The 18,238-nt window shown below is 42.2% G+C and overlaps 1 protein-coding gene and 1 pseudogene across 1 annotated transcript; one reads left to right on the forward strand and one right to left on the reverse strand.

Moving 5' to 3' along the window:
* Positions 1-293: 293 nt before the first annotated feature.
* Positions 294-3,163, forward strand: LOC143588249 (protein phosphatase 2C 7-like). The gene is made up of 4 exons (XM_077069310.1): positions 294-1,385; positions 1,744-2,088; positions 2,196-2,301; positions 2,675-3,163. Exons 1-4 carry the CDS (start codon positions 891-893, stop codon positions 3,010-3,012), a joined length of 1,284 nt encoding a protein of 427 aa, XP_076925425.1. The 5' UTR covers positions 294-890; the 3' UTR covers positions 3,013-3,163.
* A 205-nt stretch (positions 3,164-3,368) lies between these two features.
* LOC143588256 (DNA-directed RNA polymerase I subunit rpa49-like) lies at positions 3,369-15,406 on the reverse strand (annotated as a pseudogene).
* Between the last annotated feature and the right edge of the window lie 2,832 nt (positions 15,407-18,238).

Here is an 18,238-nt window from a genome sequence, read left to right on the forward strand (position 1 = left end):
GTTTCAGCGACACGTGGTGATAATAAGAGACTAGACGAGTAAGCGGCGTTCATTAGTTAGATCCTTGAATTAAACGAGTTTTATCTCATCTCACAGTGGTGCCTTCGAGCGCTGACCTTAGTTGAGGGTTTCTCATTTTCCCCGTATAAAAAAGCGGTTGTATCTCAACATGATTAACTTAGCCAATAGTCCATTTAATTGATTTGTTACCCGTTATAAAAATAAATAAAAAAAATCCTCAAATCAAAATCATTCCGAGGAACTTTCTCGTATCATCTCTCCCATACACGTCCCAAATAAACAAAACAAAACAAACAAACACCAAATAAACATCAGCTCAAGAAGCACTCAATCTTTAACCCCTTTTCATTATCCAATCAATAACCAAGTTGCATATGTTCTCATCTCTGCTTCCAACTTGCACTCAAAGATTTAATAACCACATATCTTGCAGTGTAATAGTTTCTTGTTATACACCCATGAAACGAAAACCTAAATTATCTTGACAAATCTCAGTTGGGTTTCTTCAGATCCATCAAACCCAGCTTCCATGTCTGAAATCTTGAATAAAGGTTTGATCTTTCATATGGGTTTTATGTGATCTTTCATGGGTTTGTTTCTTTTGATCTTCCTTGTTTGATTTAGGATTTAAGGTTCTTGTTTTTTGTTATTTGATTGAAGAATCTTGATATTGTGTAGATAGATGCTAAATATTATTAATTAGGCTTTAGGGTTAATCAGATCAGATCCGTTGACCTTTTGGATTGGTCAACTGTAGGATGTTGTGTTTGTTACTGATAAAGCTTCAAGCTTGCATATTAGATCACCCGAACCGTCATATTTAAGTCTTGATCTTGCTTTAAAGTTTAATAAAAATATTTAAGGAATTAATGGGTTTAATAGAAGAGATGACACTAACGAAAATCGCGCTATTAACGAGCGCTACAACCTTGCTATCGGATCATGTTCCCGTGTTTCTTGATGGATCAAGTAATGATCTAAGTATTATTCAAGAAATCGGAAGTAACGGGTTGGTTAATGATGATGTTATGATTCAAGAAAATATTTCAAAAGAAATTAGTTTGGGGAAGGAAACAATCGAGAGTGCGATCGGGCTAAAAGCGTCTGTGGTGGTGGTTGCGGATAAGAATCATAGTAAAACCGTGAGGAGTGTGTTTGAATTAGAATATGTGCCGCTTTATGGGTCTCATTCGGTTTGTGGTAGAAGGACAGAAATGGAAGATACGGTTTCAAGTGTTCCTGCATTTACGAAAATTCCTGTTAAAATGTTGGTCGGGGATCGTGTGATAAATGGGATAAATACGAATTTGACCGAGCTAAACGCTCATTTCTTTGGAGTATATGATGGTCATGGAGGCTGCCAGGTAAGCTTTCTCTATCGTAGTTGATTACATAGTAGCGATTTCATAATTTGTAACACATTTAGACGTCTGTTGTGGTTTCTACATATGTAAACACATCATTTGATTACTATCGAAAATGTATTTAAATGCGTAAAGACCTTATAAAATTGCTTTATCGAAAAACCTAGCAAATTTGTAATAATATACTTGTTAAATCATATGTATTTCCAAAAGATGCATAAAACTTTTTGTTGGTCAGTCTCCATAAACTCTATAATCTATTTTTTATATTTTATAAAAATTTCGAATCACATCTATGACATTTTTAGGTTACATTTTAGGTCCGGTATCTAAGATCAGATCATATTTTGTTTTGTAGGTTGCCAATTACTGTCGTGACCGTGTTCATATTGCTTTAGAGGAGGAAATTAAGGTTATGAAACAGGAACTGATCAAAGGAACCACAAATGAGACGGTACAAGTTCAATGGGAGAAAACATTCACAAGTTGCTTTAAGAAAGTTGATGATGACGTTGGAGGAAAAACAAGCAGCGACATTGACGGGTCGGATACAATTTCTGAACCTGTAGCCCCGGAAACCGTAGGGTCCACTGCCGTGGTGGCATTGATCTGTTCATCACATATTATTGTTGCAAATTGTGGTGATTCAAGAGCTGTTCTTTATCGTGGGAAAGAAGCCATTGCTTTGTCTAATGATCATAAAGTAAAAACATTATTATTTTTGTTGTCATGTGATTTGTAACACTAAATTGTTATTTATATAACACACCATCCGTTTGTTTCTCTTTTGTTTCTGACTGTTTTGATTAGCCGAATCGCGAAGATGAGTATGCAAGGATCGAGGCGGCGGGTGGCAAGGTCATACAATGGAACGGGCATCGGGTTCTTGGTGTTCTTGCAATGTCAAGGTCTATTGGTGAGTTTATTTTAAAATTAATAGCAAATAAAGGTTCAACTTTTGTCAAAAGAGAATAAAGGTAGCAATTTTTTATAAAAATTCTTAATAAAATTATAAAAATCTTCAGATTTTCAAGTTTTTTACAAAAACCCACAAATTTGCTAATCCTTTTGATAATAATTGACGGTTTTTTTAATATATCTTACATAATTGTGCAATCATATTTGGTGACCTTCGGAATTAGAAATTGTATTAAAGTGGTTCAATTTTTTTATGCTGAATTAGAAATTATAGTTAAATGTCTAAAATACCGTTAAAAAATACCTGACCGAATCTTGTATATATAATCTTTCTTTTTTTCTAAAATTTCTTGAATTGATGTTATTCTCAGGCGACGGGTATTTAAAGCCTTCGATAATACCTGAACCAGAAGTCACATTTACTCCTCGAGCTAGAGACGACGAGTGTCTTATTTTAGCTAGTGACGGTTTATGGGACGTGATATCAAATCAGGAAGCATGCGAAGTCGCTAAAAGAAGGATATTAATCTGGCACAAAAAGAACGGCGGGTTGCCTGTTGAAAGGGCGGTCGGTGGGCCCGATTTAGCGGCACAAGCAGCAGCTGAATATCTTACAATGCTTGCTATGCAAAAAGGAAGCAAGGACAATATTTCTGTGATTGTGGTGGACCTCAAATCCCAAAGGAAGTTAAAGGCAAAACCTGGATAGTGTTTTATGTTCACCCATCAAACTTTGATATTTAATATAGTTTCTGTACAATTTAAAAAAATGAAAAAAATGATGTGTATTTCTTTGTTTACATAACTTCATATTTTGTTTAATAAGACTGGATTTATAAGGTTTTAAAGCTAATGATGTAAATCACTTGACTTTATTGTTTATGGTTATGGATTGATATATTTAATTAAGCTAAACATGTCTCTGCGACGCCACTTAACACTGCTGCGACGCTCAAGTTAAAACAGTAGGTGATGTTCATAAATAAAATGAAATGAAACAAAATAACAAGAAGCCCCATCAATATATAGCTCAAATCATTGTAATTTAATATAAGTTCCAAAACAAGTAACAACCACTTTGTCAACCTCAAAATTTTTAAAAACTGAATTGCATAAATAATGTTCATAAATATCCAAAAACAAACTCAGAAAACTCTCCTGCCATCACCATTTTCAGCAACAAAACCTCGCAACCCGAATGATAAACTCACCTTCGTCTTCTGCACCTCTTGTCAGCTTTTGAGAAGTCAAGCGGGGCAGAAAGTTTGGCAAACGTCATATTATGTTGTTTAACAATTTTGCAACCCAAATACTCAAAATGAGTCCTCAATGCACCGGTAGTCATCCTCAGATCTTTAGCAATATCTGTGAAGTCTGTTTTGAAGTCATCAACAAACAAAGTAAGCACCAAAACATATCTGATAAGAAGGTCCTTTTTGTCACCAGCCAGCCATCTTGATTCGGTGTTGGCAAACATGTCATTAAACTTCTGAGATAATATGTTTGGCAGCTTATAATGTTCTTCGGAGGAACGTGCGTCCTTGCTCTTCTTATCCTTATTATCCTTGAACTTTATAAGATGATTGATGTATGAGAATTTACGAGCAAGACTCCTTTTCTCTTCGTCATCCTACCATATAAACAAAGAAAATTGTATTAATGATGCGTATTAACAAGCGCGTCAATATGGTCTGAAACCAAAATGTAACTGGTTTGACTTATTAAAAAGGGAAAAAATTCATAAAAATGAGCTTTTATCATGTTGCACAATCAAGTCCTTAACTTTGTTTTCTATATATGGTTGATTAATGTCAACTTAAAAAGCTAACAGAAAATAAATCTTTTTAATCAAGTTAAACGAATTAACCATGCAAAAAGTAAGAGGTGAAAACAAACTTTAGAGAATTAATCGAGCAAAATATGAACGTAACGCTGAGTGAACCTTATACCTGGACCTCCTCGATCTTACGAATTCTGTTACAAACAAATAAAGGGTATCCTTCGGTCTTTATATCATTGCCTTGTTGCAAAAGCTCAACAATATCTGTAAGGTATTGCCATTCTCCCATTGGAATGATCTTTTCTAGTGGATAAGCCTCCTCAGGTCCAGTTGCTGATTCATCTTGAGGCGGAATATTCCGCCCAACACTACTAGCTTGTGCACAAATTTCTAGAGCTTTCAGGTTAACCATTGCATCAGCCATCTTGCTATTCATATCCTCCTCGGCCTCAGGACCATGGTATGCACGCAAAGCCTTTTCTTTCTTAGCCTATATATGGTATCATAAATGTATCATTTTAGAAACATAAGAATGAAATCGAAAAAACTGATCCGTAACTAAGAAAACAGAAGAAATAACTAATGTACCGAACCCAAACAAACACTGTCGGTTTGGTTTTATGCTTTTAAAAATGAACTTCCGTTTTAATTTCTTTGACTTTTAAGTAATTTTGTAAGAATCTAATATATAGGGTAGCCTAAATATTTTAGTCCATATATAAATTAAACAAGGAACTATTTATTTACAAACAAAATGATGTAGGCCTAGATTCGATATTTTGAGCCAAAAAATTTCAAGCTCAATTTCCCAAATGGCAAAACCAAAACTAGAAAACCAAGCAAAAAGTTTTTCGAAAACTGATAACCGAAATTTCGGTTTTTGGTTCAGTTTGAGCCAAAAACCTACCATTGCATAGTTGCACACCCTTATCACAAACATTATAAAGATAAATATCCTGTCAATATTCTTACTAATCTTGATTTAAATAAATATAGCAGCATTGATGAATAACATGTCTAAGATTGCAACTTTTTTTCATAAAAGCAAGAATTTTGATAATCATAACAATCAATATTACTAAAACAAGCCAATATATAACATGCTTTATATAAGAAGTTTCTTAGCGATTGTTCGGCCTTCTTTGTTGAAAAGTTGAAATTTGGTTTACTATCTTCCACTGTCGGTTCATCTTCCACCTCTACAAAAGCTTCATCTGTAGCAGGATCATAATCCCCAAATTTTGGTTCCAATCTAAACGTCTAAACTCAACACAAAAAAGTTGTATTCATTACATGAAATAATGTTTATGCATGGGTTTCAAATTTAATTAAACAAACAAACATGAAAGCTCGTTTTGTTCGTTCATTTATGTTTGTGAATATCGTTCATTTGAAATTTAATATATACATAAGTAGTTATATTTATATATATACAAACAAAAAAGAGGCTCATTATAGATACACAAACATGTATATTTACTTGATTATTTTTTGTTCATCATGTTACTTTATGTTAGGTCAAGTATACTAATTGAAGAGGTAGGTCCCAGCAGAGCCCAGTTGGACCCGCAAGACTCACCTTAAACAGGGACGTCTGCGCAGAGACCAACTGGATCCGCAGGACCAACCATGCTCAGAGACGTGACGTCCTTACGCGCAGTACGCAAGCTGGTTCCGCAGGAAATGCCTCCCAATGGTGAAGGACTCCGCCTGTCCCCGCAGCCTCGGATACAAGCCATTAGGGAAGGCCACCCGCGCAGCATGGCTACACGCACAAGGCACTTAGCTCTCAATCGTTCAGTGTCACCTGAAGGAATGAGCCAAGCCGGGAGCAATCCCGCACAGAGGCGGGAGGGGGAATACTCCCGCCCAAATAAGCCAGTCCGTATACTGAAGGATCTTTTACTGTACCTGACGAGGTATGGGCAAAAGATCTGATCAGAGATGCGACAGCTCACTGACAGCAGCATGGCAGACAGCACGCCACAGCACTGTGACCAATAGCCGCCGCCTACCCACCAACTCCTGCCATACCACGTGCCTAGCCTGTAGTTGGCAGAAGAGGAAGAGTGCACGACACGCCTGCTCTGTGTCAGCCGCTACCTATCCACCACTCACAGGCAGGGCACGTGCATAGGTTACAGTTGGTAGCGTGTTGGGCCGGCTAAACCCCTTGGAAACCTACCTTCGGCTATAAATACCACAAATGGTATGATCATCTCATCTTATCATATCTTATTACATTATCATCATAATATACCTGATATCTGCTCTAGCAATCTCTTAATATACTTTTATATTTAAAGAGCAATCTAGTCTGATTCTCACGCCGGAGGGTGGTCACAAGGAGGAACCCCCCCCTTCTCAGTGACGAGCTCACGGTGTCTGTTTTGCAGGTTATCAGAAGAACCATCTTCCAAGGGTCTAACCCCTCGTGGGAAACATCTCTCCAACCCCCAGGTTACCAGTAACCTGCCCGGGGTCCGGTTAGTGTTTCTTCATTGGCGCCATCCGTGCATAAAGCTAGAACTACAATTTTCTCCAGTTTTTTCAAAACTTTATACAAAAGATGGTTAGAGAAATTCCGGTAACCACAACCCCAGCTATTGGGGGGAATACCGGCAACACAGTTTTTACAAACACTACTCCGGCTACCGAAGCCGGAGCAAGTGAAGTAAATTTTACGAACACTACCCCACTTACTAAAGCAGGGGCAAGTGCAGTAAATGACCGCCTACTGGGATCCACCGATACCCAGTTTGAAAAACGAAGACTCCCCCGCCAGACTCTCGACGAAGTCAAGGCATGGGCGGAGGCACGACAAAAGGAATTCCAGGCTGAGTTAAATGAACGCTTGCGTTCCGTGCAACAGGCCGACGAATTCGAATACTGGGAGGATGACTCGGAGGAATCCGACTCCGACGCGAACCCTCGTCATAAAGCAAAAGGGAAGCGTAAAGAAACGGAAACCCAACCGAAAAGGCATTTTGGACAAGCCTTCAAACCAAAAAGCATAGATGGAAGTCCACGAGACTTCTCTAAAACGTTCAGACCAAACGTTACAAATGCAGGAACGTCCAAATTTGCAAGGGACATTGCTGAAGCAATTGCCCCGAAAAGTGCTAAACAAATGCCTAACATAGGCACATATGACGGCCTATCTGATCCAGACGATCATTTGAACAGGTTCATAGCGGGGGCAACCGTTAGCAATTGGACGGAACCCACGTGGTGTTACATGTTCCAAATGACGCTGGTGGGGGCTGCTAGGGCTTGGTTTGATCGTTTACCGGTTAACCACATTTACGACTGGGCAGACTTCCAGCAGAAGTTTAGCCAACACTTCAGCCAGCAGCGAAAGTATACCGAGGAGCAATGGACAATCCTCAAATGCACACGGGAAGAAGATGAATCTCTGCCAAACTTCATCACTCGCTTCAACTCAAAGAAGTTAAGTTTGGGCAATATCAGCGAGGATCTTGTTCGCGCAGCCTTCATCCAGGGCGCGCAAGACCCAGAGCTTATCCGCACCCTAACGGGTAAAGATGGAATGCCATCCACATGGGATGGCATCATGACAGCAGCCAAACGCTATGCGGAAACGGAGAAGCAACTGGGTAGAGACCTTCCGCAGAACACAAACCTTTACACCCAGAGGACGAGAGAGGACAACGTCCTCACCGCCCGATTGAACAAAAAACGGAAGCAAGGCATTTGGCAGTCAAGGGTAAACTTTGACACCTCATCCGGCTTACAGCACCGATTGGGTGAAAGGGATAATGTAAAGCCGCACCGGAACTCCAGATGGACGCCACTTACCAAAAGCGTCACTGACATATTTGCTACTGAGGAGCTCCCATGGCCAAAGCCTCCAGTAATCCGGCATCGTCACGATGCTGATCGGAGCAAGTACTGTGACTATCACAGAACAAAAGGCCACAACACTGAAGAACGCATAGACGTAAAAGACATGGTCGAAACATTCGTCAGAGATGGGACGCTCGCGCACCTCGTGGCGAAATAAAAGCTAGGCAGGCGAGTGCGTATAGAACCCCAGCTGGGGAAAACACGAACCAATTCCAGCTTCAAAATCGAGACTACATGCTGCGTAAAGAACGAGATCCCGAACCAGGTGCGTATCGGCTCGATGGCACTCCCATCCCAACATGGAAGGGAGTTCAATTACACAGTTTGCATGTAATCAATTCCAATTTGTAAAGAGAAGGCCAAGAGCCACTTCTAATGGAAATGATTCTCTTTAAGAATATCGAAGCTGATGATTTCACATTTATACTTTTCTGGACACTAATATGCCGGTTTTCACCGCATAATTACGTGAAGTCATTGCATGGGAAGGCGGTCCTACCCGCACGAACCCAGTAACGTGACAAACCTTCACGCAGGTCAGTTGAAGGGGAAAAAGTTCAGCACCCAAAAATGAAAGTGCCGGTCTATCCGCATGAATCATTAAGGAAACTGAATAATAACCTGTCAACAACCGCGCGTCGAACGGTTAAAACTATCCAACACTGGTGACGACATTCACATTACGTGAAGTCGTTGCGTGGGAAGGCGGTCTTACCCGCACGAACCCAATAACGTGGCAAACCTTCATGCAGGTCAGTTGAAAGAGTTCATCCCATTAAATGAAAGTGCCGGTCTATCCGCATGAATCATGAAAGGAAAATGAACACTAACCTATCGACAACCGCGCGTCGAACGGTTCAAAACAAAATTCTTAAAAAGATGAGAAAAACCTACACGCAGGTCAGATAAGGGTAAAGTTCTGCCATCCTACTAAGTGCAAGTGACGGTTCTACCCGCACAATCACGAAAGAGGAAGCAAAACTTCACACCTATTATCAACCACGTTCAAAGGTTAACTTATCCTCAAAAGATGAGAAACCTACACGCAGGTCAGATAAGGGTAAAGTTCTGCCATCCTACTAAGTGCAAGTGACGGTTCTACCCGCACAATCACGAAAGAGGAAGCAAAACTTCACACCTATTATCAACCACGTTCAAAGGTTAACTTATCCTAAAAAAGTAAGAAAAACCAGCACGCAGGTTAGATAAAAGTTAAAGTTTAGCCATCCTACCAAGTGCAAGTGACGGTTCTACCCGCACAATCACGAAGGAGGAAGCGAAACTTTAACCCACTATCAACCACGTTCAAAGGTTCTTATTCTGAACACTTGGAAAATTGCTAATTTAAACATGCAAGTCATAAGTTTATAAAGCAAGGAACCCAAAGAAGGAAATAACAGTCTTATACGCAAAAAGATTAATATTTCAATGATGTATTACAACAGTGGCCGGGTAACTACCCGCCTAAAAGAAATCTATACAAAGCTAAGTCTATCCTAGCGGTGGGAAGAGATCTTCAGGATCAGGCTTCAGGGCCACCTCCGCTTGGACCAGCACCGTCTGAGCGTGGCTGCCCAAGGAAAGCCTTAAGGATGTTTAGCCCATCATCAGCAGCAGCAGCCTCATTCACCTTCTCCACCACTGGATGCGGGAAGGCAGCGTACTGGTTCACAGCTTGGTCATAAGCAGCTTCAGTATTAACATTGAATAAAGGGAAGTTGGAGGGCGGAAAGCCTCTCTCAGCAAACCCTAGACCAAGCAGGAAGCCAGTCTTCTCCCCATCCTCATGAGAAGCGTTGAGGGCTGCGCTCATCGCATCGTCATAAGAGGTCTCTGAAAGGACCCGACGCGCAACCTACAAAAGAATACAAGTTAGAACATTTTCTAATTACGAGCGGAAAGCGTAAAGAAAAAGATAAAGATACCTGAGGCAACGCTTCTCGAAGCAGCCATTGGAGGGTAGCTTGACTTTCTTTGTAAGCACGTTCGGCTCCGTTTTTATCAAGGTTGGCAAGTTGAACTTCCTTGGCGGCAGCCTCTTCGACGCTTTTGAGTTTCCTTTCAGTGCGGTCAAGCACCCCTCTCTGGTCAAGGATCTCCTGCAGCTTCTTGGCATCTTCCATTGCCAAGGCGTCATGAGCATGCTGAAGAGCCTTTAATTTGCATTTAAGCTGCTCATTCTCTTCGCGAAGCGGCTCAACAACAGCTTCAGCCTTGGCAGCCCTCTCAGTTGAGTTTCGCGCAGTCTCCTTGGCCAGCCGAAGCTGTTCATTCACAGCTTGGGCAGCCTTGGAGCGGGCCTCGAGTCGCGCCTGGACTTCAACCTCGAGGGCCTTGAATGCCTTCTCCTTCTCGGCTGCGGCAGCGGCCAACTGCCGGTTCTCCTCCCGAAGAGCCCGCGCTTCAGATACATCTTTGGCGCGAGCTGCTTTTAACTTGTCGTTTTCACGACAAAGCAGCTCGACGCGGGGCTGCGTCCGGGCCTGGAGAACCCGAAGCTCATTGGTTAGCCTACCCTCTTGGTAGCTAGCCATGGCTTCCCCCAACGCACCATGAGGAGCAGCGTGGCGAGCCCAGTCCACGCACTCCACAGGGGTACGAAGGGTTGTTCCTCGGCGTATGTTCCATCTTGGAACATACACTTCATTGGAATCCGACACTGCAAAAGAAACAAAGGCAGTTAGGAAAAGATGATAAAAATATATAAGGGAAAAAGAACCCTATGTACCTGTAGGGTCAATAACAGGCCGATAGCCGCCAAACCCATCACCTGAACCTAAAGGAAATCCATCCAACAGGTCAGGCAGACGGGAAGGTGGCATAGATCGGCGGGAAGCCTGGCGCATACCTGATGGTCCGGCCGTCGGTGCCGGTGGCGCAGGTATAGTGGCAGCCGCTGTGGTAGCCATGTTTGGCGCCACCTCCTCAGCAACAGTAACCGCCGGCTCCGTGAAAGATGCTGTAAAAATTGCACTCACGGCCGGCGGAGACACCTTCTCAGCTGGAACAGCCTCAGGAAGGCTGGAACCAGCGGAAGCAGGCGTAGACGCCTGGGTCGACGCCTCGGGAAGGCTGACCGAGCCTACCGTCATTGGCGGGGGAATACTTGCTCCAACTCCACCCTGGAATGCGTCAACATCCACACCTGCACAAGCAAAAGTGTTAGAAAAATTTATTTGAAACAACAAATCTAGACAAGAATTATGGGGGTACTCACGGGGTTTCTTGAGCTTGAACGCACGGACGAGCGGGGGCGAACCCGATGGAGCCGGCCTCTTGACACCGGTAACCGTCGTCGTCGCTGCCTCCCCGGAGGTAACACCTGCAGCCTCCGGAGCGGTGGTCTCCTCACCACCGGGCTTCCCCGCCACCTCTGCATTATCTGACTCCGAGTCAGATAGGACTACCGGGTCGGCCGTAGAGGCCACCTTCTCCTTGCCCTTCCCGACGGCAGCCTTTTTCTTCCGCACCAGTGGAGGACCTTCTGCGGATTCCTCAGAAGAAGAAATGTCATGAACTCCAGCAGCAGGCACAGCATTGAGAGGTTCAGGGTAGAAGATAGGCTTACCTGGCCGTCGGTGGCTCAGGATCTCTTGGCCTGGCGGGTAAACCTCCACGAACCGACCCGCGGTCTGCTCTAAGATGGGCAACTCGTTCTCGTCCAGAGCACGAGTACCCATCCGCGCGGGACCATCTTCCTCCCGCGGGTTCAGGAGCGACTGAAGATCGTTCCCCTCTGAAATCAGCAAGAAAGTTAGTAAAAATCGAAGTCAGCAAAATGAAACAAGACGTACCATAAGGGACAGAGTTCGAACCATATTCAAGGACGATCGGAACCTTATCCGCATTCGCCGCCTTCCACACCCGGCTCATCCCCAACATCACCATCGCCGACTCCGGAAAACGGAAAACCGGGGACTGGACCCTGGAAATCTTCGAGAACCATTCCGCCTCCTCGTAGTTGAGGGCGGGAAGGTTCGGAAGCGCCTGGCCATTCTTGAACTTCATGGCGATGGGGATGGCGCGAGCGGATATGAAGAAGAACTCTCTTCTCCATGAGCGAAGACTCCGCTCGGTGGTACAAATCTTTAAACCCTTGATACGGGTTGTAAGAGTGTACCACCCTTGGATGCACCTCCATGTATAGAAGGTCATCAGGCGATCAACGAGGGGCTCAAGGCCCAGTATCCGGCACACCCACTCAAAGTGCCGGACCTTGGCAATGGCCATGGGGTGCACCTCTGTCAGGTGCACACCGTGCCTCTCTAGGACACGGTACACAAACTTTGTCAACGGAAACCTAAGGTTCCCGTAGACAAAGAATGCAGCATAAACCCCGATCTTGCCACTAGGGGCATCGTACACAGTATGGTGGGGTTCAGGAAACTCAGGCTCGAGAGACTCGAGCATGAACTTCCTGATGATATACTGGTACAGATCGACAGGAAGAGAGCACTGGCATTCGCCAGCAGTCTTCTGGTCATCAGCATCATGAGAAGACATGGTGGAAGAAAGACGAAAAGAGATTTCAGGGTAATGCTTTACTGAACAGAAAAATTCGCCGGAAATTACTTGAGAAGAAGAGATGAAAGTGGAAAGTGTGAATTGCAAATAACCCTCTCCCCCTTTATATAGTAATCGCAATTAATGCGGTGAATTTAATGCGGAGGAGAGAGAAATCAAATGTGCAATATAACTATGACACGTGGCAAAAAGCAAGCTGGCAACAGCTGTTGAAAGGACGTGTGCCAGTAATTTCGCGGCCACGCGCCCGAAAAATCGCTCCCACGCGCCTGAAAAAGCGACTGGAATGACCATGTTCTGTCACGTCACCATAACTTCCTGCACGTCCTGACACAGTCAGAAGAAACCGTCGCACGACGTTTCAGAGGTCTATCTTTTCACCAACTCTTCGAATTTCAAAATTCAAAATTCGAAAGTATTAAAAAGTAAGCGGGAAAATACCCCTTACCCCTTGGCAAGCAAGTAACCGTAAGACGGATGCGGGTACAGTGTAAAGGCAAAACCCTTCACATACCTAGCACCCGCAGGGAATTGAAGCCAAATAAACCTTGGCAAACAAGTAACCGTAAGCCGGCTGCGGGTACAGTGTTAAGGCAAAACCCTTCACATACCTAGCACCTGCAGGGAATTGAAGCCAAGAACCTTGGTGAACAAGTAACCGTAAGACGGATGCGGGTACAGTGTTAAGGCAAAACCCTTCACATACCTAACACCCGCAGGGAATTGACGCCAGGAATACCTTGAGAGTAAAGTAACCGTAAGACGAGCGCAGGTACAGTGTTAAGGCAAAACCCTTCACATACCTAGCGCTCCGCTGGGAATTGAAACCAAGAAGGATCTTCTGGGCAATGCTTGCGGAAACGGAAATAGCATCCCCGCATAGCGGGAACATCGAGAACTACGTTGTTTGAAGCTCCAGGATGGAATTGGTGGTCTTAACATAATTGATCACTATGTTCAAAACTGCCAAAACCTCATGGAAAATACATACAACTGGGACTCAATGCTCCTGACTTTCGAGGAGGTTACAGACCTACCCGCATCATACCCAAAGACCAAGCAGGAAACTCGGGCATTTCTGCAAGTGACAAGGACTTTCGCGGAAAGAATCCCCATGGAAAACCTTACAAAACCCTTTTCAAAACCCTTTGCTCAAGTCCAAAAGTTCACCTCACTTCATTAAACACTCATGAGAAGAACATTGGACTGGGGGGACTTGAAGAGGTAGGTCCCAGCAGAGCCCAGTTGGACCCGCAAGACTCACCTTAAACAGGGACGTCTGCGCAGAGACCAACTGGATCCGCAGGACCAACCATGCTCAGAGACGTGACGTCCTTACGCGCAGTACGCAAGCTGGTCCCGCAGGAAATGCCTCCCAATGGTGAAGGACTCCGCCTGTCCCCGCAGCCTCGGATACAAGCCATTAGGGAAGGCCACCCGCGCAGCATGGCTACACGCACAAGGCACTTAGCTCTCAATCGTTCAGTGTCACCTGAAGGAATGAGCCAAGCCGGGAGCAATCCCGCACAGAGGCGGGAGGGGGAATACTCCCGCCCAAATAAGCCAGTCCGTATACTGAAGGATCTTTTACTGTACCTGACGAGGTATGGGCAAAAGATCTGATCAGAGATGCGACAGCTCACTGACAGCAGCATGGCAGACAGCACGCCACAGCACTGTGACCAATAGCCGCCGCCTACCCACCAACTCCTGCCATACCACGTGCCTAGCATGTAGTTGGCAGAAGAGGAAGAGTGCACGACACGCCTGCTCTGTGTCAGCCGCTACCTATCCACCACTCACAGGCAGGGCACGTGCATAGGTTACAGTTGGTAGCGTGTTGGGCCGGCTAAACCCCTTGGAAACCTACCTTCGGCTATAAATACCACAAATGGTATGATCATCTCATCTTATCATATCTTATTACATTATCATCATAATATACCTGATATCTGCTCTAGCAATCTCTTAATATACTTTTATATTTAAAGAGCAATCTAGTCTGATTCTCACGCCGGAGGGTGGTCACAAGGAGGAACCCCCCCCTTCTCAGTGACGAGCTCACGGTGTCTGTTTTGCAGGTTATCAGAAGAACCATCTTCCAAGGGTCTAACCCCTCGTGGGAAACATCTCTCCAACCCCCAGGTTACCAGTAACCTGCCCGGGGTCCGGTTAGTGTTTCTTCACTAATTTATGTCTGTTAAGTTGTAAGTATTAATTTAAGTTTCTTATATGCTTGTGAATGTTCGTTTACGTTCGTTCATTTAAAAATTTAATATATACATAAGTAGTTATATTTATATAAATACAAACAAAAAAGAGGCTCATTATAGATACACACACATGTATATTTACTTGATTATTCATTGTTCATCAAGTTAGCTTATGTTAGGTCAAGTATACTCATTATGTTTGTTAAATTGTATTAATTTAAGTTTCTTTGTTTACGTTCGTTCATGTTAATTCAGTTAAAGTTAAATGAACGAACACAAACAAAGTTGCACGCCTAGTTACAATACCTTATTACTATCAATGGGAACAATTTTGAACGTCTTAGTCCTCTTATTAAACACACAAAGAGTAGTCAAACACATCTGAGGAACCGCACCCTCACCGGAATAATTAGTACCAACAAACGTCACCGGAGAAGACTCGTTAGGCTTCACTGCAACTTTCACTCTACTTCTCCTCTTCACGTTCCTTAAAACCTTCACAGTAGGTTCTTCGGCCTGCTTATCCTCGTCGTATCCTGATGGAAAGTACACGAGTATAGGTAACGACCTGTCGGGTCTTTCCTTAACGACCTCAATCTTGATAGTAATCCGTCCTCATTTTCTTCAGCTTCTCTCTTGCGTTTAGATGTAATTGTTTGAGGCTGAACGGCGTCGTTTTCCTCCATTGTTGCTGTATGGATTTTGTGCTTCTTACCCATCTCGAAATCAAGGAGGAACAACAACAACGCCGGCTGCAGCCGTAATATATATATATATATATATATATATATATATATATATATAATATGCTAATTTGTGGTAGGGTTTGTGAGAAACTTAAGGAACAAGAAGACTATTTTGCATGTATATTCATTCCATAATATACCAATTACATTAGACACCCCCTACTATTATAAATAAAACAGACTCCCCCCTTAACTTTGTTGACTGAATAATAATAATAATAAAACGTAACATTTTGGATGTTAAATGAATCCGAGTCCGATGGGTAAACCTAAAAACATACCCATCTAGTACAAGATTTGTATGGTTTGGCTTTTCGGGTACGAGTTATGCAAGAATTGAGGCGACGGTGGCAAGGGCATATATACAATGGAACACCATCGAGTTAATTTTTGGTTTATTAGTGAGTTTATTTTAAATTATTTGGAAGAAAAATACATTGTTTTATTTGTCAAAAAGAATAAAAGGTAGGCATCTTTTTTACTTAAAGGAACAAAATAAAAAGAAATCCGTCAATTATTTTAATAAGAATCTTAAGATTTTCAAGTTCTTAATTTATAAAAACCCACAGATTTTCTAATCTTTTTGATCAAATCCAAAGTTGAGTTTTTTTACATATCGCCATATTTGGTGGTGAGCTATTGACCTGCTAATTTATAGAAATTACTTTAAAGTTGGTTAGTTTTTTATGGTGAAATATATAAGTTATATAGAAATGTCTAAAGTAATCTTAAAAGAACAATACAGATGAAATCTTGTATTTATGGTTTTTTTTTCTTGATTGATGTTATTCTCAGGTGACGAGCATTTAAAGCCTTAGATAATACGTGAGCCAGAAGTTACATTTACCCCTCAAGTTAGAGACGACGAGTGTCTTATTTTAGCTAGTGACGGTTTATGTGACGTGATATCAAATTATGAAGCGTGTGAAATTGCTAGAAATATAACCTGGCACATTTATTTGAATAAGACTGGATTTATATAAGTCTTATATCAATGGGATAGGCTAAACGTAACCCCCCCCCCCCCTCATTCTCTACTTGTCATACCCCCTCCCCTGATAGTGGTAGAGGGGTACGTTTAGCAACACCCTTATATAAATCTCAAAAGTGGCTTACACGTTGCTCATAACTTTTTTGTATTGCCATGTAACTTTTAGTAATAGTATAATAAATGCTGATTAAATAGCTCATTTTAAGTTGTCCAATTTTTATTCTTTCTAAAAACGCTCTTTTTTTTAATAATTGGATAACAAGAAGGCAGGGTTTTGTTATTTAAATGTAGATTGGAAAATGTTCTTAACAAAAACAAGCTCTAAAATTATTGGAGTAACTAGTAGATACCCCGGTGCAACGTTGTCTAACGTATGCAATTTTTTACCCGTGTAGTCAAGTTATAGATTAGGATTTGCACTTAGTACTGTAACACCCCGACCAAAGGCGGATTATACATCGGGGCGCCACATATTGTTTCATTACTCGTGACACTATTGGGTGTCAATATTTAATAAATACATTCATTCGCGCACGCGCAAAGTAAACACAAGATAACATAAATCAACATAAATCAATATATTATAAATCATAATATTCGAACATCAAAAACTTGTCTTGATACATTTTAATCTAGGTCCAAAATAAAGAAAACTTCCTACGTGTCCACAAGCTCCAAAACAGCTACTGCAAACCTGAACATGTGTTAAAATAAACGTCAAACACTTGCGTGTTGGTGAGAAATCAAGTTTAATACAATACATAGATAACAATAAATCTGCGCGCAACACGTGTATGTCTGGTGTTTAACAAGGGTGCAATCAGATTGTGATCAAGCCTAGATAGATCATAGCTCATAGTTCATAGTTCAATCCGTGCTCCCAATTGAGCACAAAAACGAGAAAACATCTGTGCAAGTGTAAACAAAGAAAACCGTAAACGATAGGTCTCCCGTGTTCATCTAATGGATCCATGAAAACTGCGGAATAGGCCGAACAAAGCGGTTAATGATACACACATACAAATAAACAGCCAAGTAAACGTCCTCAACGCATGGGATACTGCGCGACTAAAGCTCATAAACAAGTTTAAGACTCTAAGTTTGTATGAACACATGAACATCCCAAAACATTAAAAGCAAAAAGGGATTAGGTACGAGATTACTCACATGATAAACGATGCGGTGTAAGATAAAGCAAGAACCAACTTTAAACAAGCACAAGTTAACCTATAAACAAGATTATTGTTTTAATGATTCGTTTTAAGTCTTGATTATAAGTTACCATAATTAATAAGTAAATTATTATATATAATATATATACCGGAAAAGCAGGGCAGAACAGGGAGGAAGACGGAGGCAGAAAGGGAGGCGGCAGAGAGAGCAAGGAGGAGGACAGGAGAGATTAAGTGTTTTGTGTGTGTAGTGTTAGGAAAAATAATACTATTATTTATAGAGAAACCCTAGGGAACACAATCCCTAGAAAAAGGGGAAAAAGATCTCAAAAAGCAAAAGATTCCAAAAGCAAAAGATATCAAAAGATATGGCAGCTGCAGGGGGCAAGATAAAGCTGACAGGGAACAGTAAAAAGGCATGGGCGGTTCAGAAAAAGGTACTGGTCAAGCATGGAAAAAGCAGATCTCAAAAGATAATGTCAGTCACTTTTTTCTGCCAACCAATGGGGTTGGTGCGCATGCTGCGCCGAAAGTGGCTTTTCAGACATAAAGCAGATTAGGTCAACAGCACAAAAGATAAGACAACACAAAAGCAAACGGCTAGATTAAACAGAAGAAAACTCAAAGGGTTCAGCGCGAGAA

This window comes from Bidens hawaiensis, unplaced genomic scaffold, assembly GCF_021521415.1.
Source record: "Bidens hawaiensis isolate Kalapana, Puna unplaced genomic scaffold, B.hawaiensis_p1.1 tig00001575_1, whole genome shotgun sequence".
Lineage (NCBI taxonomy): Eukaryota > Viridiplantae > Streptophyta > Magnoliopsida > Asterales > Asteraceae > Bidens > Bidens hawaiensis.